Genomic DNA, 25096 nt, shown 5'->3' on the forward strand with positions numbered 1-25096 from the left:
AGTCGCCATTATTTTCTTTTGCGCAAAAACAGCACGCACGTGCATAAGCAAGCATGTAGGAAAGGATTCAGCTTTAGTCATTTACTGCCTAAATTTCTCACACTGCCTCAGGTGATGCTTCCCGCTAACATTTTTTCTTAGCTTTCCCCTTTCGGCTTCGCCCAAAGTGATGCTAAGCCTTGAAGATTCTCAACAGGGTTTCTTTGGGGGGATGCGGGTGTTATGGAGGCACATAGTGTGCCAATTGGAAAGTTGTAAGTTTGATGTTAGAAAAACAAATTTTCAGTCTGAATGTAAAAGAAAAAGCAATAATATTTTATAATATTGTGGTGTTTTAGTCAGGTAAACACCCGTGTGACAGTAAAACGTCTGTTTAATTTTTTTAATGAGCAATAGCTGTTGTTGGCCACAGCCACGCCACACAAGCCTACAATACAACAAACAATTCAAGGTAAAAAAACAAACAAACAAACAAAAAAAAAAATGGAATTCATCGCACCCCAAAGCTCACCCACAAAATTCCCAGCAACCCCCCAAAATCACACAGAAAACAAGCATCGACATAAAACCCAACATTCGTGACTTGCTACGGTATCTATATTTTTAGATGGAAATTGTAAAAAAGTGTTGTTATGATTCATGCAAGTCTCCTCAATCTTGTACTATAATATTATGAAATGCATAAAGAGTCTGAAATAGCTTGGGAGAGTATCCTGCAGTGGCCTGCAAATCACAATGAAATTTACTTTATGAGATCCCAGATTAAATGCTCAGACTGTGATAGCAATATCGCAGAAAACATTTTATATGTGCTTTTAAAAAGATTGAATATTAATGCCATCTATGTCTTGAACTTCTCATGTCTCCAGTCTTGTGTACCGTGCGTTTAAGCACCTTAATCGCCAAAGGTCGGTTTTATTCTCTCCTCGAGCTCGTCCCTGTAATCGCAATTCAAAATTGCGATCTCATGAATTGTCTGCATTGAAGAAAAACTGTTTAAGCGTTTGCAGAATATAAATTATATCGGCAATTCTCCTGCACCTAGAGAAAAACATTTATAAAGATCTGTGTTCATTTGGCTGACGGTTAAGGATTTTTATGTGTTGGGCTAAAAGTTTTATTGCATTTATTCAGCAAGTATGCATCTCATCACCTGTTCATTTTGAAGAAAAATGAAATTTCCCCTCCCCCTTCTTGTCTCCTTCCCCAACCGTCCAGTTCGTCTGCGGTCGGACCGTCTGTCTCTCATAAAGGAGTGCATCGACCAGTGCTCCACAGCCTTCAAACAGTCCGCCACGCTACTGAATCTCGCTTCACTCCTCCGAGTAGCAGGTACTTCATCCCCAAATGCAAACACACACACACACTTTTTGAAGAAAATGCACTGTGCTTGAACGAAAATGCGTTTCTTTATCTGCTGTTTTTTCAATAACTCGCAGATTACAACGCCGCTCCTTATGATGCAGATGTTCTCTGTTTCAACAGGTTTCAGAGAGGTTTTGCAAGTATCTTGTAATTACTGCAACCTTTTTTTTTTTAGGCACTTATGATACAATGGTTCAGCGTTTTCAACTCGGCTTGTATATTATAAGAAGACAAAGAAAGCATTTTGTCAACTTTCAGTTATACAAACAGCACAACATTGGTAAAATTTAAAAGCTGCATTTCCCCCATCATGTGTGAACCACGAGCACCGGTTAGGGGTTGGAGGAATCGTAGGAATCGAACCAGGAAGCCGATCGCTCTGTTCCAAAACGGCCGGTCTGACGCCCGATATGCTGGGCTCACAACCAACCTTCTTCACAGTCAGAGTTAAAACTGAAAATCGGAAAGAAATCTTGTTAGAGTCTTACTCTAGGTGCAGCGCTCTCCCATCATCTCGATCGGTAAGTGTAAGGTGGTAATCTTACGGTCTAATAGCAGTCGTAGCTCAGTCTTTAACTAGTATTGGGCTTACAATATCAAACACGCTTGTTAATATCGCAAGTCTTTCAGTCTTTATGGTGACGTAACACCATCAACAACCAATAGAGAAGCTCCAACAAAACCAGAAATGAAACCTGGTAGACAAACAATCACCAGAGCGGTATTGGCGGCAGGGGCGGTATTTCTTTGCGGTTTGCATGAATCCTGGATGGCCGAGTTCCTCACCCTTTCCCCTTAGGGAGTCTGTGGAGGAAGCTCATTTCAGCCGCTTGGATCGGTGACCTTGTTGATCTCCTGTTCCATCTTTCCCTCACTCTTGAACAACACCCTGAACTTTTCCACTTTGGTTAAGACCTCCTTCCCGACACAGATTGGGCACTCCTCCTGTGGAGAACCATGGATTCGGAGGTGCTGATCCTCAACCTGCTTCACATGGAGATCATGGTCTGTTGAGCCGCATTTTGTAATAACGGTGCATTTTGTAATAAACGTCCAAAATGTAATAACTTTTTCATTTCATTTTGTAATAAAGCCGAATTTTGTGATAAACTGCCGCATTTTGTAATAAACTGCCCCAACGCATTTTGTAATAAATTTTGCTGCATTATGTAATAAGTTATTACATTTTGAGAAGATTATTGCAAAATGCACTTGCAACTTTTTTATTCTCTAGGAAATGTAATAACATGGAATTTATAGAATATTCTCTGTTAATGCAACCTTTGAATAGTGTACTGATAGTAATTGCTAAGTACTGCTACTAGGCTAATACAGTGATACTAATAATAGGCCTAGCTTTTACAAATACTTTTAAGTAAAATAAAATACAAATAACAAACTTATGCTTTAGAATTGTTATTACATAATGCACCATGTTATTACATTTCCTAGAAAATAAAAAAGTTGCAAGTGCATTTTGTAATAATCTTCTCAATATGTAATAACTTATTACATAATGCGGCAACATTTATTACAAAATGCGTTGGGGCAGTTTATTACAAAATGCGGCTTTATTACAAGATGCGGCTTTATTACACAATGAAATGAAAAAGTTATAACATTTTGGACGTTTATTACAAAATGCACTGTTATTACAAAATGCAGCTCAACATGGTTCGATGAAGCCAACAGAAGCACATCATCCACAAAAAGTATCGACCCAGTCTTGGGGTAACCAAACCAGATCTCCTTAAAACCCTGGCTGTGCCTAGAAATTCTGTCCATAAAAGTTATAAACAGAATCGGTGACAAAGGACAGCCGTGGCGACCGTGGTGGTTCTTGGCATTTTTCGGTAAATCAAAGGAAAGATTAAACTCACATATTCTTTAGATTGTCATATGAAGGTAGTTGGTGTGAGAGAGGAGGCTACAGAGTCGGGTTGGATGGAGAAGGTTGATTTGTTGTGGCGACCCCTGAAGGGAAAAGCCGAAAGGAGAAGAAGAAGAAAAATTCATTAGATCGTCCCACCCATGGTGGTTTGAAAATACTTGTGAAAATAACAGAGCTTTTGAAATAAAACTTCGAGCCCAACTGCCGCCGACGCCTCATCGTGTCATCCCGTCCGATTTCGAGCAGAACGGCTTGCATCCTACATTTCCTCCGGGGGGAAGGAGGGACCTTTGTCGGGGCGATCGCAAGCCTCTAATTGCTCCTGCAGGTTGGTTAGCGGTTCCGTCAAAGAGCTCCGAACACCTCCGAGGCGCTTTTTACGAATGCAGCCGCTTTCATTAATTATTTTTTATGCCTCAGCGCTGGCAACAGCTGTGTCCGGAGGCGCTCCTGTTTTCGGGTTGTCTCCCTGTCCGTCCCTCTTCTCGTTAACACCGTGTCTTATCAGCGCCTCCGGAGAGCGACGCCGCCGTGACGTTAAGGTAAAGGTCACCGCGAGTAACTAATGGCATGAAACGGGGAAGTGATATTTGGACGCAATGTTCTTTTCATTTTAAAATCACAACTTTACCGGATCCACGTCAGTCAATAATGATTATAAATGTTCTAAATGAGTATTTATTTTTGAAATAAATATTTTTATATATTTTCGTGTATTTCTGTAGTCAGAGGTAAATGTTATTTATTTGTGAGCTTTCTCTTCTCAAATTTGAAAGGACTTTGATGTAAGTCGATACTGGTGTTGGAGAAAGAAAAACACATTTTAAATGACAGAGAAAATGATTGTAGGTGCATCCGTCTTTTTGGAAAAAAAAAAAAGAAAAGCTTTTACAATATATACACATGTGCAAATGTCAGTGGCGCCTTTGCAAAACCAAGGTGATCATAATTCATATCAGTGTCACAAAACAAATATACATCTAATAACCTTGCAGCCTGAAACCTGAACTCAGTTGGCAAATAGACAACACAGAACTCCATCCCTCCTCCGCAGTGTACTTACACAGACACGCACGCAGACACACACACACACACACACACACAATGGCAGGAACCAGTTACCGTGGTTACAGAGACGCTCCGAGTCTGGCTGTGTAGCTTTCTCATGATTCCTAATTGAAAGTGTTTGAACACCAGAAAATCATACACTTTTATTTTTGTATCAAGGATTAACTTGGATTGGTGTAACATACTCCACAAGAGTGCAAATATAACAAACTGTTTTTTTTTTTTTATTTTTTATTTTTTATTTTCAGCAATCATGAAATAGCATCAGGTTTGGAATGATTCTCATTGATAAAAAAGATGGCTTAGATTATTAATTTGTTTCCGTATTCAGCAATTTGGGAGAGCGTTGGTGAGAGCCCAGCATTTTGCTTAGAGACCTGCAAGAGCCATTAGTTTAATCCAAGGTTTTAAATATAATTATATAATCATATTTATATATTATATATTATTAATTTATATATAATAATATAATATAATATAATCATATAATTATATATATATATTATATTATATATATTTATATTATAATTATATGAAATATAATTCTGAAAATGATTACTCTCAAGATTGATATGATACTGATCCTGTATGTGAAATGGCTCTAGATATGACCCAAACTAAAAATCGTAGTTATGAAGTGTCTAGAAAGAGAAAGGCTCTTCAGAATAAGCATAAATCAGCATAATAGTCTCGGCAATCTTTTTGAAACAAGCGAGAAACAAAACGTTTTCTCAGCAGGAAAAATACACGGAAAAAACATGGCATTGCGCTATCATAGTAGAGAGGATACAAATTGATGTTGACAAAAAAACAACCGCTGACTAATGAATCTCTGGATGGCTGTGATCGGTTCTTTTTCTACTTTTTCCTGCAAAAGTTGACATTGTGCCGCTTAATGTGGAGCATGATAACCTTTGACATTGACCCGCTTTACCTTTGAATGGACTCCATTGACTGCACGACTGCCACGGTTTAAAAATTAGTATATCACATTTAACGTCTGGCCATTTTGGCCATCACTGACGCCTTTCTGTTCCTTGTTGATTATTTTGTTCAAACATGCGGCTGTTTATCCACTCTACAGAGCTCCGTCAAGGTTCTTCAATGTTTAATTTCAATCCAATTTTTGCAGAAACTTGTTGTGAAAATCGTTTTCCATGCAAACAGTCGTTGTCACAAGGAATATTGGCGCGAGGTCCATTCTCTGCGAAGCACGACAATCGATTTTTTCAGCGTCACGAAAGTTTTCATTGCTCCCTGCAGGAACTGAAGTTCAACTCTTTGTGACCTTCGCCGTCATTTAGCAGCATAACAACAAAACAAAACAAGGAGTCCATCTTACATAATTTGCAGTATCGCTCAGGACGGATATATCATGTACCTTTCTCTGCAAAGACTCCTCCTGTTGTGTTTCTCTCTTGCGGGGCCCCTCAGGGTTCTACTTTGGGTCCCCTGTCAGTTCACAAGCAAACCCCTAGGTGAAATTGACTCACTGCTTCATGGAGAATGTATTTCCTTTTTGGCTGATTATGCTTTCCTGGACTTGACTTGTTCATAGAGGCGGCAGGGCGTGCGAGGAAGGAGGTCTAGGGTTTAGTGCCCTGAGCAGCAGAAGTCTTTCGAAAAGTCTGTAACTTCATAAGTAACTTCGCGCTTTACGTAATGAATATAAACTCTGTCACTCTCTCTCGCTTGCGCTTTTTCTTTCCTGTCCTCTGCCTCTTAAGGCTTAGCTCATTTTGTCCTTTTTTTTCTTTGAGACCTGTCAACAGTTAAAGGAAGCCTGCTAACCAGCCTTGTGGTATTTCTGTTTCTGTTCTGTTCACCTTCAGTCAGCATGCGGCACACACTATGTGGTTTTCGGAAAAAAGAGACTGACGGAGATGAGAGGAGGAATAAACAAATTTTTTAATAAATAAATGCAGGGGGTAGGCTTTTGAAGGGTGCATCGCTCTGGGACACCGTGGTGAATATTTAATGCCGCTATCGCCCGCACATCCGTTTAAAAGCTCAAAGGGTTTGGCTGCAACATGGGTCTGTATAAATGGTTGCTAAGGCATTCATTTTTATTGTTTTGCTTAAATAAAAACATATTTCAGTGTCTGGCGGGAGCCATAATTAATATTACAAAGGTATAATAAAGTTATTACAGAGTTTCAGCAGATGTTGATCTTGTCTGATTTTATTATGAAGTCAAGTATTTACCATATTTTTTTTTTTTTTTTTTTTTTTTTTTTTTTCACTTTGTCTCTTTGAGATGACCTCCTCCATCCTTCGTCCTTGGTTCGTAAAAGACAAAAGTCTTCTCTTAGTCTTCCAGATGTCTCATTTTGAGTTTCTGAAATGAAGCCAAAGAATTATTTGTTGGCAGGTGTTTGTTTCAAACAGAGTTGTGCTCTCACATATCATCAAATCATGCAAATCCCCTTTTAAGTCTTAATAGCATTTGAGCGCCCTTTCATCAGCCGCCCCAAAGAGATATGACTAACATCCCCCCTGCCGTATCAAAAAAATACAGCGGTTTGCAAGTTAAACCCCATTCTTTTATTCCTGCAGCACACAGGTCAGTTCACAAGTCCTGTTTCTGCTCACGGCTCTTTTGCTTTGGTCCTGTCTTTTGTTTACTGACCAGATGTAATTTGCCCTCAATTGCAGTTAAAATTCCAGTTTATAACACCAAAAAAAGGGGGAAAAAAAACTAAACAATCAAACAACTTCTGTCTATAAAGAAAGTGAGTTGGTGATGCTAACTTTGAATGTTTGGACTTGCAGTGACCCTATTTTTGGGCATTTAGGCACTGATTAAAATTTAGTCCAAGCACAAGTCTGTCATATATTTTCCAACATGAGACCGTGTGAGTGCTATATGTGATACTTTCCCAGTATTATAAAATAGAATTTAAAAAGACTTTCAGGTCTGTGTGAGACATCAAGGTGTAGTCGATCAATGAAAATAACTTTTTTTTTTTTTTTTTTTTTTTTTTTTTTTTTTTAGCAGATGACGAAGCTGCACGAAAAGGGCAAGTGCTTAACCTGCTAGCAGAGCAAGCTCTCCAGTGCGAGGACTTCAAGGCGTCCTTCATTCACTGTCAGGATCTCATGGCTGCAGGTATGTTAATTACAGAGTCCCGAGCCAAATGTCTGTAGTATCTCTTGACCTCTTCTTTTGCTAAGCTGTGTTACAACATTAAGGAAATGTTTTTTGCAACAAATAATGCCTTTTAAAGCTGCTGAAAGTCTGCCATAGAGTCACTGGTGAATTTTATTTATTTTTTCAACGAAGGACGTTGAGCATGCAAACACATGTTTTTTGGACTGTTGAAGGAAACCGGAGCCCCATAGACCATTCGTATGATATTTATGCCATGTTGTTATTTGAAAGAAAGATCACAATATTATGAATTTAACCAGACACCGCATCGGAGGTCAGAAACTCAATCCTTGCAATATTACAACTCGGTATCTGTAGCGTTGTCTCCATTAAAAACATTCCCTTTGTGCGGCCCTGCTACTTCTCCATCTTACTCATGAACTGGTATTTTTTGAGCTGAAAATTGTGAACTAAATTCATACAGAGAATTATTAGAATTATAACACTTTATTCTAACAGCGGTTTTAGTAGGTCATTTGAAAAAAGGCTCTTTTCAATGAATGATTTTCTTGATGAATGATTATATTAGTTTGACTGGAAGGACAGTTCCTTGAGCAAACCTTTTTTGTACAGCTCTTTTTAAGAAAAAAAAAAAAATCTTCCTTTTTTTTTTTTTGTTTTTCGGATATTTCGAGGGCAAGTACTGCTGATTCAATTTGACGCGTCTCCAGCGTTTTTGTCCCCTTTGTATAGCGACAGCGCTACGATGTAAAATTACTCCAGAGGAAAAAGGAAAAAAAGCATTGAGGCTTGCGCCCCCCAAAAATAAGTCAATCCATTTGTCATCTGTCATCTGCAGTATCTTTTTTGTTTTAGAAATCTTTACAGCGGCATTGCAGGTATTTTTTGATAATGCAATATCCGCCAACAATTTTCAAGCGGCTGGACGAGGCTTTACTGCTCATTTAATGGACCCAAACTAACACCTCACCTGGAATATACGACTATCATGCGAAACACGAAAACGATCTGGCTTTATATAGAAAAAGGATTTTTTTTTTCCCCCCAGGTGTCGGATGTAAATTCAGTGCGTAGTCAGCGATTTTACAAATTCACATAATTTCTGAGTTTATAAGGCAGAAAAAATGCAACTTGTTTTCAGGATATGAGATGAAAAAAATATTGATGTTTCTTTTGGCTATGCTGATGTAAACTTCGCCTATGTGGCCTCTTCCATCTGTACTTCCTTTAGGTTACAGCCCGGCTTGGGAGGTGTGCAGTCTGCTGGGTCAGCATGAGGGATACACAGACTTAGAGGCCCGTCAGCAGTTGTTAGCCTTTTCTCTCACCCACTGTCCCCCCGACAGCATCCACGGCCTGCTGGCCGCCTCCAGTGACCTACAAACTCAGGTTTCTCTTTAGCCCTCTTTCAATCCTTATATGCTTTGGGTCATTAAAGGAATCTTAAATAAATAAATTGTCCAAAAAAGACACTCAGAAGGTTAGCGGAAAGTTGTTGTCAAAATTGCTGATATTTACAATTCATTTGGCGCGCTGTCCGATCTATTGGGTGAGCCAAGCACATCATTAAACAACCAGATGTATTCTTTTATCGCACCTGGATCTGTTATTGATACATTTTACTTTTTGTCACACTACTAATTTCTCGACCATCAGTGTATGTAGCAGAAGTCAAGATTGCAGTTGTGCATATGTCTCTTGATTTGTCCTTAAATGAGGTTTCTTGGTTAAAATGGAAATATTTGGGTACAATTATTGTTCAATGTAGTCACGGCAACCGGACCCCTTTTCTCTTCTTCAGTTCTGAAGAAGGTGAAACCTCTTCAAGGAGCGAAACGATAGATATGCCAACGGTTGCCCGTGACCCGGATGACTGAGACCCTTCGTGTTGCGATTGAAATATAGCATAATGTTTAAAGTAAGAGGTATTTAAAGAAAAAATTTCCTTCCCGCTCCCCGTCTCTGCTCTCCAGGTGTTATATCAGGCAGTTAACTATCAAATGGAGCCGGTTAAGGCAAAGACCGGGAGGGAAGCAGATGAAACAGACTCCGTAAAGGTTTGTGTTTTATCTTCCGAGTGTAATTTTCTATACATTGATCTGATTGCTGTGTGTCTGCTCTTTGTCTATCCCGCTGCTGTTTTTTTTTTTTTTTTTTTTTTTCAATATTTTTTTTTTTTATCTTCTATTCCTTCATGGGCGCATCTCCGCTCTCGAGTTAAGGGTGTCTGATTTCATATTTTTCCAAATTTGATGAGGCGTAAATCTGGAGTTAAGGTTGCTCGGTTCTCTTGGTTTATTTATGCCTCTCTCCCTCGATCCTTCGGCATGGCCCGTTTTTATGAGGCCTGCAGTGGGTGTTAACGTTTAATGACTTACATCGGGATTGTCTTCTTTGTATGGTCGGGTGCTCATTTGACGCTATCTGTTGTTATCCCATTGTTGTTTTGATGTTCTAACTCGTAGGCGCTGAATGTGGAACCCCTTCAAATGGGAGCCTGTGTGGTCTCTGGAGGTGTCACTGTTCATGCGTTCGTGTGCCTTGTGTGTTTCTTTTTTTGTTTTTTTTTTTAAAACAAAGACTTACTCGTGTTCTTGTTTGAGTCCCGTCCCCTGAACCCCAATTCCCAGCCATGTAAAGTATTGATGAAAAACTCTGAATGTTTTGGCCCTGGCCTACTGGCCCGCTAAATGTGATTTCAAAATCCTTTCCAGTTGAGCGGCGACTGTACACACTAAATATCAGCGGTGTGACTTCAAAACCCCAGCGATATTTCAAAAGTATTATTTTGCAGAGGGTGAAAAAGCCGTCTCCAAGATACTAATTATCTCTGCCGTAGAGGGTTTGTTTTGACCTGTCTTATTTATTTATTTATCTCTTTATTTATTCACAAGGCTTTATGACTGTGTGCAGAAGGGAACCCTTTTGAATTTTTGGGCTAATCTTTTAAACCTTTGTTCAAAACTGTTTTCTCACCTTATTGTTATTGAAGGTCTACGTTCTCTCGTTTGTTTTATCTTTCCGATTATGTAACAATGGCCTTGCTGATTTTTACAGCCTGTGATGGAAGGATTAGAAATACCAAGGCTGGCTGTGGACAATTTAATTTTTTCAATTGAAAAAAAAAAAAAAAGAAAGATGGAAAATGACCACTGTGTCATTGTTATTGTTTTCTATTATGTTTATCTTCATTTAAGGGCTTGATGAGGACGTCTCAGCTAATAGGGGGTTTAAATTGCATTATATTGGAATACGTGCCTCTTATGTCCTGCTAAATTTGCAAATCTACAGTTATGATGGCACATCTGCATATTTTATTAGCAATAAGTGTGCTTACTGCAAAGCTTTTCTCAAGTGGCTTGTGAAAAACAAGAACTGTAAAAATGTAATATTAAGAGTGAATGCTTCCAGAGTGAAAGGACCTGCTATTGCTACCACATTAGCAGAAAATATATTTTTTTTTCTTGTTTGTTTGTTTTTTTTTTTTTTACGTGCAAGATAAAAGCTGATGAAGTCAAATTAGCATTTCTCCCCTCTTTCATTTGCATGGCGTCAGGGTTCAGCCGCCACCGCGAGCACCCCCGTGGGAAGAGCCGGGGATTTGATTCACAGGACAACAGCTAAAACCATGGAAGTGCTGACCACGACAGGAGTGACCACCAAAGCTGTGCTCTCTGCGGTCAGTGACCATCACTGGTGGAAGGAATCGCTCAGCCGCCTCCGTCCACTGCACGTAAGAATGCAGGCCTTGCGTTCGCCAAAGATGTGTGTAGAAGTATGATGATTGACGGTCATAAGTTCATCCATCAGGACCTCGCACAAACTTAATATTCATTATTGGAGAATAACCAATTGAGAGCTCATCCCTTTGCATATTTGAAAAGGTGAGCCCGCTGAATATTTCATTAGATGACTGGAGGGAGATGGATGTCTTGTCTCTGCTATGGTTCCGGGTTTGGGTTTTTTGGGGTCGGGGGCTTGGCGATTGCAACCTTTTGTAAGAAATAGAGAAAAATTGCCAAAGACGTTAACTTCGGGATGGTGAAAGATGCCTGTGCTGTGGGCATCTCGTGAAAGTTTAATGATGTTTTGATGGTCCTCAGGGTCATGGTGCAGGAGCCACTCGTCAGGAAGGGGTGTGCGAGAACTCCAACTTGGAGCATCAAGGCTGTTGTTCCTTTTATCAGGAGCTCATTGATGATCCCTATGTGGACCCGGTGAGTCGCTTTAAACAATATGACTCATGGCTCATTATTTTCTCTCTCCCTTTTTACATTTCTGTCCCTTATTTCTCCTTATTACTCCGGGCTACCTTCTTAAATTACAAGAAAAATGCCCGAGTAGTTTCATGACTTAAGGCATTTAATTAGATTTTTTTTTTTTTTTTTGCCCCCTCCTATGAATAATCAGTTCTCACAAAAAAAGGGCACAGGACAAAAATTAATATTGATTTCGGCGCAGTCATTTTCATGCCAACATTTGAAAGTGTCGATTGTACAGGTAAACGCAGCGTGGGAGATTACGCTGGAGATTTATTTGTATCCTGTATTATTCTACAAGTTTGTGTATAATATTAAACATCAAACCGGTCAGAAAAGACTATTATAAGGCATTATGGTGGAAGGAGAGAGAATAAGAAAGAATAAAAGTACTTTGACCTATATGCCTCGAAAATGGTTGCCCCTGGGCTATGACTGGGCTTTTTACTCGGAGACACAAATCACACGGATAGCTGAAAGACCGGACGCGAGGGGAAACAGAGAAGGCGAATTCATCTCTTCTCATGACATTTTAATAGGCCTCTCCAAATACCTTCTTCCTCTTCATCGCCAACATTCATCCATCTTCTACCATCAATCTACCAATAATGGGTCCCCACGTCCGTCCGTCTATGAGAAGGCTGATCAATGAGATTGGTTCTCACCTTAACTTTTATAGTGAACGGTGGGGACTGATTGAGGGGAAAGAATAAGAGACAAATGCAGCTAAACTGATGGATGACTCGAAGAGGAGACGCAACAAGTGTTTGCGCTGAATCAAAGGATGGCGCGCGATCTTAAATTGTTTTGTTTTTTGACAAAGGAAGCGGCTGTATTTAGAGGAAATTCCAGGGCCACAATTTTTTTTTTTTTTGTCCTGAAGTTCATGATTTTTACCTCCCCGAGTTGTCAGGGAAGTAAAACACCCATCGTTGTGATCGCCTCTCCCAGTGCCGTTTTCCGAGCTCTCGTGTCAAGGGATGGTAGGGATTCTCTCGATACAATCATCGAGTATGTTTTGTTTTAGGAAACTCAATGATTTTTTTCTTCCCCATCTTCATTTCAGACTCAAGATGTGTATTCGTCCTACAAAGACGTCCCTCGGGAAAACTTTGCCGAAGTTCTACTGAGGACGGGCAAATTGGCTGAGACCAAAACGGAGGGAGGAACCCTTTTTCCCGCCACAGAAGGTCAGCATGCCTTAAAGATGAATGCAAAAACCTACTTTAAGGCCTTTCACGGGAAGCATACTGCCACAAATAGATGTGAAAGACTAAAATACGTCGGATTAAATGAAATGCACAGGGTTGGGCTCATTTCATTGTTTTACTCATTTCAAAATAACAACTGACAGTTACCTGTAGCTGCGCACTGTATTACTTTGGATAGCGAGTCCCCACCGGATGCTCAGAGAGCATACTAGAATTTGGTATTTGTCAGAGCACCATCTCAGCGCAGCTGTGGGATTCGCAGAGAGCACGTAAGATTCTCTCCTCTCACCACCGAGCCTCATCAACTTGCCCTCACCGCTTTCCATCAGCCAGCCAGAGGGACGATATCTCATGGACTGCGGGATCAACGTTGGTAGAAGAGGCTCGTATTGATTAATTCGTGAAAACCCGCCCGTTCCACAGCAGCGGTAATGGCGCATCGCTATAGCGATACCAGATGGTATCGTTTCATGACATCAAGGCCGCGCTGCGCGATGAATGAAAGGTTTTCACCTAAATCGTTTCTCAAAAGAACCCCCCACGAGCAAAAAGGAGGCCGGACATGTGATGCGCATACACGCAACCCCGACGTCGCGTTGTCGTCGAAAAGGGATGTCTTCTCTCTTAAAAGTCACCTTCCCTTCGCTGTGGCTACTGATTGTGAGAGAAAGAGGAAAGCCATTCGGGGTGCCGTCATGTACGCTATCAACCCCCGATTAATGACTCCGGTATTGTCTCAGCACGCTTCCTGTCCTAAAAGCAGATTAAGAGATGGCCTTTAAGAAAATGACTATATGGATTTTTTTTTGAGGGGGGATGGTTTCAGCTGACCCAGATAAGGCGGAAGCAATTAATGATAACACAAGTGGAAAGCGACTCGCTGTCACTGAGCCACTTGGACGTTATAATAAGTCGCCGTCTCAACCTTCTTCATAACAATATGGCCAATATGGCTGACACGGGAGAATAATGGACGTGGGTGGAAACACACAAAACTACAAGGCCGTCCCCTGACATCAAGTCTCACGCAACCACGTCTCTCCATGGTGTCTTCTTATCACTCTCTCTCAAACAAGTAGAAATACTGTATGCTTTAAATCAGGGTTATCTACTCTGTGTGTGTGTGTGAGCATATGTGTGTGTTTATCCCTCTGGTAATTCCTGTCCTGATGGTATCAGTAGCTTTAGAGAGGCGTGTAATCAGCTCATTCTGAGGTGTAGCTCATTGAAACGTTAGAGGAGGGGAAGGGGTTGAGAAAAAAAAAGGGGGAAAAAGGGTGGGCGCTCGTCTTAGTTATGGCTCAGGAAACTGGCACATCGCTCCACCCTTCCTCGCACACAACAACAAAACTGCAGGTCATGTGTGTCACGTATCAGCCGGTGCGTGTCGTCATGCACATCTGAGTGCATTTTGTGTGCTAGTTCCCCTATCTTACCCAGTATTCCGGAGTCCGTGCTTTACTTTTCGCTGTCTGTTCTGTTTTGGTTAAGCTAAGGCTTTTGTTGTTGTAGGGCCTGGGATTACAAAGTGAATTAGTGAATTTCTCTCTTCTTTTTTTTTTTCTCTTGCTAAGCAAAGCTGGTGTTATGAACGTTTTTCTCTGCTGAATCTTCCGAGCGCATTTTTTTTTTGTAATTGGTGAGTGATTCGAAAAGAAGTCAATGTTTCTCTGATGTTCTCAATGTTTCTCCATTCACTCAAATGAAAGGAGTTCCAAAATGTGTGTTCCCTGGCCTTTGTGTTTTTGTGTGTTGGTGTATCTGTGTTTCCCTCCCTGTTGTGGCCTCTGGGCCTGAAACTCAGGATAAAATCCATCCATATGCTTCAAGTTTTGTCTCGACTCCAAATCCCATCAGCCTGGAAGGCAGTAGAATAACATTGCAGCGCCCCAAATCCATAATACTACTTCAAGCAGTATTTAACTCGTTTATATCTCTGCAGTTATCACAGGTACAATGAAATTAGAATTCACATCAGGTATATGCAAAAGAAAAGCACTCTTTTCAGACCACCTGAGACCATAACCCTGTGTTTATGTCATTTTCAAATTGCCCATAACGTCATGACCACTGACTGAAAAACAGCTTGTCCCACCGGAATTGGCCCGTAGAGTCGGTGAGATTCTGTAAACAAAGCAACATGTGACTATATTGCCCTTAAATCTGTGCAAAGTAAATAAAAAAGGTTAGTATAAGGATGTGTTCAAGGAACAGGTTGGATAGCTGCCGCACAGCAGTGGATCCAAATAAAACTGCAGGCTTAAAGTGGTTTCCCATTTTGCTTTGGTCAGTAATTACTTAACGGGGTCCAAGGAAGGAAAACGTATGAACTAGTGACAGGTTCATGGATTACTGTGGCTTACGACGCTTTGTAGTCTTGCAGAAGAGCTACTTTAGCTGGAAATTGCGGTCAAAAGTGGTGTTGGTTCTGATCAAAAGTTGTCAGAAGAAACTGCATCACAGTTTGCTGTGTATTGTGCTTGTGTAGCCCTGGAACAGTAAGGGATCCCAGGCTGACTCCTGATAGATGCTCAAGAGGTGCCTAAAGCAGCTACAATTGACACTTGAGCATCAGAAATTGAGCATAGACCAATCGAAGAAGATTGCCTCGACTGATCTCTTCTTTTGTTGTGGATCATAAAAAAGGCCAGGTGTTCATATTATTAATGGCTCATGCAGGGAAGACGGGGTACTCGGAAACATGAAAAGGGATAAGAGACAATGTGATGGTTTGGCCAATATTCTGCTTGGAAGGGTTTTGTCCTGCAATTCATGGGGATGCTATTTTGACACATACTGGCTATCTAGACATTGTTGTAGCCCTATTTCAGTCCTTTTGGATGTGCAAAAAGAGGCCTCGAAAAAGCTTTTGTCGATCATGGGTTGTTTGTGTACGCCTTGTTCGTGGGTCTCTTCATTAGCCATGAGACTGACTCCTCCTTTTTTTTCCCTTGCAGTGTCCATACATATTGTCTATATATGATTGTCTCAATCCTGGATGTCCTTTTTAAATAATGAGCCTGGAAATGGGTCTTCTAAAAAGAAAAATCTGAAAAAAGCCCCAACCTTCCCAATACTGTTAAAATGATTACAAATGGGCAGGAATAATTTTCGGCGCTTAGCTTCACACAGTGTCACACTCTATTCAGTGTTACCTTAATACACCATTTTTTGTTTTATATGTGACATGTAATGGAAAAGCAAATTTAGCTCCTCTGTCCGAACCTCCTCCATCTTTGAGAGGATCTTTCAATTGGAATGCCAATCACTTCTTGACAGTTTAATGTCCGAACCCCCACTTATTCCAGTTTTACATATAGTTTATGTGTTTCATTTCAGATTCGAATGCTTAGACTGGCATCTTGAGAGGGTTTATTTGATTGCTCATGTCAGTGTTTTTACCCCATCATTTACCTTCTGTATGAGCAGATCTCTGCAAGGTAAATGAAGTTGCAACTACAATTTTGTTTTGGGGGGGTTGAATGTTTTCCGCCGTCTGTACATAATGAATGTTATTCATTTTACATTCACCTTAACAGGACAGTGCTTTTATTTATCACAAGAATATTCAATATGCCCAAATTGTCTCTCCTGCTCCTACTCTCCTAAACCATCTTTAGCCAAGAATTTCTTCTTTCCCCGAGACTCTTTTAAAGTCCTAATCACAAATCACTTTTCATGATGATACCAAAAGAAGGCTGCCAAAAAAATCTCTAAATTTGTCACCTGTCATTATGTAGGAGACATCACAAGACAGAAGGAAAGGAAGAAATAGCTTGTCAATGTGTCAAATTGTTCATTTAAATAGGAGTTTAGAATAACAGCCAATTAGCAACTCATCACCGGAAGATCAGCTTAATTGTGTTCCTGAGGACGGAGAAGTCCAAAAGGCTCTTGTAGAGTGAAGCGACAACAATATAAAACTAATTCCAATCTTTCCCACCAGCATCAAATTTATTCCTCGTTCAGTTGAACACTCGGTCTCACATCCTCATTTTGTATAAAGATTGCCAAGTCATTCGATCCTTTGTGACTGTGTGATCCAATGTGATCTGCATATTCACACCAAAAGGTTAAACTACCCGAAATTAGTTTAACTTCACACAAATTAGCGGGCAAGGAAGTCAAAGCTGAAAGGAATTTTAGAAAAAATGACACATAAGAATAAAAGATTTAAGCTGTTCCACAAAGATAAAACTAACTCAAATGCTTGTTGTAAGTCAGCTATTTGACCTCCTTTGATTTGTTTCTTAAATTTACCATATGCTGCACAATGAAAATCATGAAATACTTTAATGACCAAGAGTTGACCAAAGAGCTACAGTATCTAATCAAATGGACTTGCTGCAGGCAGTGCTGCTGACCATCTGCTGAGAGCTGGCAGGAAATATGTTTTTCTCTTTTTTTTTCTATTTTATTTTTCCTTTGGCAAAGTAAAGACTGTTTTGCTCATCTTTATCAACCTTGCAGAATCTTTATTTTCAGATTGGAACTCCTCTGGCCTTTGGCAACTTTCCTTTCTGAGCTCTGGTGATCAGTTATGCTGTTTATATTTATAAACTCTATATCTCGAGTATCATAGTTTAGGGGAGTTTTATCTTTAATCTTTATGTTTGAAATTTATTTGAGGTTTGTGTATTGTATTAGCAAAGTGACAAAATCAATCACACCCAAGTCAGTTGTTATACTCCCTTAAATATAGTGATTTAATAATTTTGCCACGGACATGTTTTCTTAAAATTGAAATAAAATGGAAAATATTGCTTTTGATCATTTAGGCCTATTGCGAATTGCGGTACATCAGCTAAAGAATTTTTTTGTTTTCTCAAAAACATGACTAGATTAATTTCTCTTCTTATTAATTCCCATCCCTTGCATAGGAGAATAAATAAAATCTTTAGTATTACGGTGGTAATGTTGACATTAAACATTCAAATTGACATTGACATTCAAATACCATGGCTTTCAGTTACATTGGTGCAACCTATAATTATAATATAATCAGTAGCTAATTACTGATTGTCAGCAACTCATCCAAATAACCAGCAATGGAAATAGTTTCTGAAAAACAAAACAAAATAAAAACACCAAAAGGTCTTGTGGGGGTACAGCAAAACAATGTGAATTTACAATATAGCCAATGGATTTCCATTTCTAACATGAGTAGCAAATTGAGATGCAAGAGTGCCATTTACAGCGAATATCAGATTGAAGATTATTACTAGCTAATATATCATCTTTCCATCTCCGCACAGAATAGTTACTTTATTAGTTTCCAGACATGCCCTACCATGATTGGTCAAACTTTATGAGTGGAAAATAGAAGTCTCCCTGAAATTTTGCCCTTTGCTCTAAAGACGTATTCCCACGCGGAATATGTTTGTAGAAATTAAACATGGATAATTCTTACGATCGCGGTTCCTGTTCAAGGCTAATTTAGCATGGAATACAACTTTAAAGTGCACTTAGATTAAGCTTGGACTCATCTCGAGTGCACTTTTTAGAAGTGTGGATTTACATCCTCTTTGAATAGTAATTACGTTGTGTCTGAGAAGCAAAACCCGCCGACGCCTGTGCGCTCACACACACACACACACACACACACACACAAATATCTCCACAGTCGGACAGACTCGCACACAAATCAGCTCGACAAGAAGATAGTCAGAATTTAAGAACTCTTGCAGAATTTTTAATGACTCCTCTCGACTTTCCCATCCCCACCTCTATTTTTATGAACACTCTTTTGTGTGGCCCGCAGAGAGGTGTATTCTGACAGACGCTATTGTCTATTTTCAACCAGGCTGAGATGAGTCTCGCCCCAGATGGGAGGCTGGGGTTGTTAATCCATACTACTTTAGTTCACCCTCCCCTTTCTCCATCCCTTCATCTTTTCCAGTGTTGCTCCAACTGGCCAACGATGCATTTCCCAGAGACATGATGCTTGCTCTGTCCTACTTACTGGCCCTGCCTCAGGTAGGTGGATACAAAGTCTTTCCAGTATCAGTATAAACATTTACAAACACACAGTGTGATTGAGATTTTTCCTTTTTTTGAGGATCCGGTAAAGGGACATGCATATCTGCAGCCCAAATTCATCATGTGTCTCTGTAAATGAGCTTCTGTCCGTGTCAAAAAAAAATCAAATTTGCATTTTAAAGGCACCGGGAACATTTTGCTGTGCGGGGTGTCACAAAAGCAATCCATCAAAACACTCGCATCGGGTTGTCTTGTCGCTCGATCAATATTCAAGCGCTTTTTCGCAGACGTACCTATTTCATAATATGTCACAACAAGATGTTTCCCTCACGCGGTTTATTTTCTCTCACCTTTTCTGTTGGAGGTGGCATATCATGTCAGGTCACAGTGCCTTTCACATGTCAGTTCAGAGTTCAAATAAAAGACCATTAATATTACAGATAACAAAAAAAAAACAGAATAAGCTACAGGCAACAGCAGTGATAGCAGAGAAAACTCCCCTTGATTCTTGACATTTGCCCATTTGCCTGCGGAACCTGAAGAATCCAGTGAAGATATTACATCGTCTTTTTCTTCAGATCCTGTCGACTCTGCTCACGACTGCTTTTTTTTTTTTTTTTTTTTTAGTATTTTTCAGCACTAATAAGACAAACATTATTTGATATGTATTTTTTTTCCTCTGTCCTGACCGACCAATCACTTGCAGGATTTGCTGCAGCTCTGAGTCGTAACCGGGAAAAAAAGAGGCATTATTCATTACTTCCAGACGTTCTGTAAAGGATGCTTTCACAAGTGTTTTCTGCTTTTGCTCAAGCAAAATTTTGTTGTTTTTTTTAATTTCACTTTTTTTTTTTTTATTTCTCCCTCTGCTCATCCATTCACCTAGGTACTAGATGCCAACAGGTGTTTTGAGAAACAGTGCCATTCGGCATTGTCCCTCCAGCTGGCGGCCTACTACTACTCTCTGCAGATCTATACCCGCCTCATACCCTGTTTCAGTGACAAGAACCACACGCTGTACCAGGTGAGCATGGAAAATATTTTTTGTGAGTTATTGCGTTTGGAAAAATGCATTCGGTTGAATTCTATATTTGTGCTCCCCTGTGCTAATTTGGTGTGTGTGGTTAAAAAGAAAAAAAAAAATATATATATATATATATATATATACATATATATATATATATATATATATATATATATATATATATATATATATATATGTGTGTGTGTATATATATATATATATATATATATATATATATATGTGTATAGATAATTTGAACATAATTACCTTTTTTGTATAGATATTTTAGCTATTTTTATAATTAGCTCACACCCTTAAGTCTAAACATTCCCAAACCACAGAGGAAAAACAAAACAGCAGTGAATAAGATAAAGCACGTAATATCTAAAAACAGCCAGAGAGATGAAAAAGTTTCAAGTGCAATGTTTGTTAGAACCGCAGAGGCTGAATTCTGGTTTCAGCCGTTTGTCAGAATATTCTTAATAAGCTCTGAGCCCAATTCTTGTTCACAATGGTGATGGGCAGGTTGGCAGATGTGGTTAGACGGGACTCTCCATGGACCACAGCGTTTGCAGATGACATCATGATCCGGGAAACAGGTGGAGGAACACGGAGAGAAATTGATGCAAGACGGAATACATGCGTGCGGATGAGAGGGACAGAAGAAGAATGGCAGGGTTACAGGGAGTAGAGATAAAGAAGTTGGAGGATTTTGAGTACAGGGCAACCAAGAGTGTGAACGGAGGTGAAGATATGTCTGCGAGCAGGTTGGAACGGATGGAGAAAAGCGTTAGGTGTGAAAAAAAAAAAAAATCAGAATGAGACATAAGGGTTGGAGACAGTGGCGGTGAGGAAAAGACAAGAGGCAGAGCTGGAGGTGACAGTGATGAAAAATTCTCATTGGGAGCGAGGAGGATGGATAGAAGCAGGAAGGAGTCCATCAGAGGAACAGCCTCTGTTAGATGTGTTTGGAGAGAAGGCCAGAGGGGTCGGACTGAGATGGTCTGAACATCTACAGAGGAGGGATGGTAAATGTGTGGTTAGAAGTATGCTGAGGATGGAACTACCAGGCAGGAGGCTTGGAAGAAGACCAGAGAGTGGAGTTATGGAGGAAGACAAGGGGATACAGAGTTAGATGGAGACAGATGATTTGCTTAGATGACCCCTCAATGGGTATATATACTGTATATAAAGACCCTCTTACCAGTGGATTGGGAGTTTTATAAAGTTTTTGAACAGAGTTCGTGAACAAGAGTGAGCAGCTGGTTTTTCATGGGTCCTGAAAAGACAAGGAACAATATTGTGTTTCCAGTGCTCCGCAGCAGCTGTGGCAGCTCGAACCATTGAGAGGTTTATGAAATTATTTACCAGTCAGAATATCAAAACATTCCAAGTAGTTTAACAGTATTGTAATTAAATTACAATTTGATGTTCATAATTCATAGAGAATAATAAAGAGTTTCTTGACACGTCTTTCTGTGTTGTAAACAAAGCACTGTATCCAAGCCCGTTCTAGTATTTAGTTGAAAAGGGGTTGAAATGGGTTTAGAGTTAATTTTTTAAAGAGAGTAATTTATCCGTGCAACATCCAGTTTAAATGTGATCATCAGGTATTTGAATTTGGCTCCAGTTCTTTGTTTTCTGGCACAGCGGAGCCTCAAAAAAAAAGTTTTATGATGACGCATTCTGCAAAAAACAAAAAAAGGATCATTGTATTTAACGTGCCACCAAATTGACTCAAAATAACTGCTGTAGATGTTTTGGCGGAAACAGTGATTCTTCAGAGGTGATGTAGTGTTTTCCTGCGTCACAGCGAGGGGTTTACGGATTCATTTCCGACTGGTGCCTCTTTGTCTCCCCCTGTGCCTGTGCAGGTTTTAAGATGTATTGACAAATATTGAATTGTTCGCAGTCGAGTGTGAAGTGCCCGGGATGACGATCAGCACCTCCAAATTTGAGACAATGGCGCTCAACAGGATACTGGTGAAATGCCCACCTCAGATCGGGGAAGAGGTGGAGTTCAAGTATCTCGGGTTCTTGTTCACGAGTGAGAGCGTTCAACAGGCGTATCGGTGTGCCGTCTGCAGCGATGCGGACTCTGTACTGGTCTGGCGTGGTGAAGTGGGAGTTGAGCCAAAAGGCGAAGCTATCAATTTACAGGCCGATCCAAGTTCCCACCCTCACCTCTGGTCACGAGATTTGGGTAGTGACCGAAAGAACAAGATCACGGCTATAACCGGCCGAAATGTGTTTCCTCGGCAGGATGGCCGGACTCTCCCTGAGAGATAGGGTGAAAAGTTCGGTCACCCCGGAGGAGCTCGGGTAGAGCCGCTGCTCCTCCGCATAGCGAGGAGCCGGATGAGGTGACTCGGGCATCTGGTCAGGATGCCTCCCGGGCGAGGTATTCCGGGCATGTCCATCTAGGGGGAGACCGCGGGGAAGACCCAGGACATGCTGGAGAGACTATGTCTCCAGGCTGGCCTGGGAACGCCTAGGGGTCCCCCCAGAGGAGCTGGACCATGTGGCAGGGGAGAGGGAGGTCTGGGCCTCACTGCTCCGGCTGCTGTCCGGGACCCAACTCCGGATAAGTGGGGGAAGATGGATGAGATGGATGATATATATATACGTATGTATGAATATATATGTATATATATATATATATATATATATATATATATATATACTCTTTCAAGATGACATGAAATATGGCTGTGTTTGACCGAGAATGAGAGGAGAAATAGTCCTGGCCTTGTGGGGGCTTGGAAGGAGGGAAGGAGGTAGAATGTTGAAATAAAAAGATTGGGCAAAAAAAAAAAAAAAAAAAAAAAAAACAGAGGCCAGCGGAAGTAGATAAGTGGGTCCCAGCTGACATTCAACATCAAGAATTTTCACCAATGTACCGCACATAGAAGAGCGCTCACACACACACACACACACACACACACACACACACAATAACCCAATACATAGATCTTGATATTCCTTCTGTATCTGATGGCAGTGATGGGCCCTTATTCATTAACCACATTATTTCCACCTTTGATGGTTGAATCTACTATCTATCTATCCATCTATTTCTCTATCCATCCATCCATTAGTCCATCCATCCTCCGTCAGTCTATCTTGGCGTGTTTTACCTCAGTGCGTTCTTGTTATCATTGCATTCCGGGCCTCTCCTTCACTCAGCTATTATTGATGAGTGTAGAGGCAACTTTTTTCTTCTTTTTTTTTTTTTTTTTTTTTTTTGCGCTAACAACCGTAGATGCAGAAGGGAACAAAACCTTTCAGTCACTCTCACCTCTTTTCTCTCTCTTTTTGCTTTCATTCATTTTTTTTTTCCTTTTTCCCTGTCCTTCGAGTCTCATATTTCTATCCTCCCTGCTTCATTTATTTATTTTTGTTCTCTTGTCAGTTAAGTTTAATGAATCGCTTTGTTGACGTGACAGTTCTGTATTTTATGTGTCTCACTCTGTCCCCATTGTCTTTCTGTTTGTTGTCTTTCTGTTATCATAAACTCGCTTTTTCCCCCTATAGGCCTGTCTTGCTCTTGTCGGATCTGAGGCCTCTCCGTCGACAATATTATCTCGCCGGTGCATGCTTTATACATTCCTCTTCCTTTTTCCACCGCTCTTGCTTTGGCTTATCTTCCGAGGGCATACATTGTTGTGCATGATATTTAATTTCAGATATGTATGAAAGCGTGAGCGAACGCCTGTTTCACTCTCCGAACGTCTCACTCTTGCTAGCTTCGCATTGCAAAAAAGCTTTGCGAGAACACACTGTTTATTGCATGTTTTCAGACATATGACACACTGGGTGTCTGCTATTTAAGCAGTTGGCCTGTTTGCAATTATCTTAACTATTTGTATTTTTCTGCGACTCCGGGTTGGTTTATTTGTGTGTTATGTGTGGCTCCGAGTGTTTCCCCCACTTAACTTGGAGAGCAGTAACATGATGTTGCAGTGCTCTCCCTCTTTCAATTCCCTCGTCGCTATCACATAATTTTATACCCGAGCACTAAGACACCAGACACTCCAGCCCCTGAAGTCATTTAGTTGCAAATAAGAGTGGTATCCTCTAATGATTTACTTTAGGTGTTTGATGTGGTTTGAAAAGCCTCAATCAACAGAGTGCTTCCCCATTAGGACGAATATGTGGACATTTTTGTGAGGAAAAAAAAAAAGCAAAATAACAAAAAAAAAAATAACGGGGTGGTCTTGAAAAAACTATTGTGGATGACAGTTTTTGTCTTAGACATTAGCCACACTGTCCGTGCTGTTCAAAAAAAATTTCCTCAGAGAGCCTCTGCCTTGATGCAATGGTGACAGGAGCGCAGCACGAGGGTCCAAGACATAAACCCCTCACTGTTCTAGGGGATCATCAAGACTCAAAGTATAAACCCCTGCTCCAGTTGTTTTCGTCATCGTCCTCTTCCTGCCTTTCGGCTTTTTCTGTTCCGAACCTCCTCTCTTTCTTGAACACAGGAACAACCCATAGTTTCCAAAATACTATCATTGAATGCTGTACCATATGAAAAAAACACGGATGCACTCCTTCATTCGTATAATAACGGTCAGTTCCATTTAATCTTTATGATTTGGCTTATTCTTATAGTCATTCTGAAGGTCGAGGTGCTGTTAAGCTGCTGTAAGAGGAGGTGTTCACGTTGAGCTGTCAAGCCTAATTCATGCAAATAAGATGGGATGGGAGACTTTTTTTGCCGTATCATCTCATCATGCGACGCAAAGTAAATGGAGTCCACTGCTGTTAACTTGGCTTTTACTTTCAGTTAAACTGACAGCATTGCATTGTTATTTGAAATGTGCCCCGTATCACATTCACTTTTAATCCCCAAGGGGAGGTTTGTTCTCAGTATTTGACTCGTCCTGCCGTGCCCATTAGTCATGGGCAACTATAACACAGCCTGGGGGACGAATTCAAGTACAGAGGTTAGTGCTTTGGTCAAAGCCGGGTCCACCCTGGACCGGTCGCCAATGGAAACATACAAAATGAAGACATATAGATATAGAAGACCATGAAAATATATAAAAAAAAAAAAAAACAAATCTAAATTTTGAGCTGTGATATAGGATATCAGATGTATTTCTAATCCCAAACTTGATATAATCAGTTCTTGATTTAAATTCTTCGAGCAATCAAAAAAAAAAAAGTACTCTATTTATTCAT

The 25096-nt window shown here is 40.3% G+C and overlaps 1 protein-coding gene across 2 annotated transcripts in view; it reads left to right on the forward strand.

Annotated features, from left to right (window-relative positions):
• nbas (NBAS subunit of NRZ tethering complex) overlaps positions 1-25096 on the forward strand; it is a 167784-nt gene that overhangs the window by 69331 nt on the left and 73357 nt on the right. The window contains exons 33-41 of one of the 2 annotated variants that reach the window (XM_086167558.1): positions 1219-1332; positions 7320-7433; positions 8668-8825; positions 9410-9493; positions 10993-11169; positions 11540-11653; positions 12762-12885; positions 18806-18882; positions 19772-19909. In XM_086167558.1, coding sequence (XP_086023684.1) covers positions 1219-1332; positions 7320-7433; positions 8668-8825; positions 9410-9493; positions 10993-11169; positions 11540-11653; positions 12762-12885; positions 18806-18882; positions 19772-19909 — 1100 coding nt within the window. The remainder of the gene's footprint in view (positions 1-1218; positions 1333-7319; positions 7434-8667; positions 8826-9409; positions 9494-10992; positions 11170-11539; positions 11654-12761; positions 12886-18805; positions 18883-19771; positions 19910-25096) is intronic. The other variant, XM_086167559.1, reaches the window with a different exon arrangement.

This window comes from Fistularia commersonii, chromosome 20 (assembly GCF_037954325.1).
Source record: "Fistularia commersonii isolate RoL2024-O1a breed Wild chromosome 20, RoL_Fcom_v1.0, whole genome shotgun sequence".
Lineage (NCBI taxonomy): Eukaryota > Metazoa > Chordata > Actinopteri > Syngnathiformes > Fistulariidae > Fistularia > Fistularia commersonii.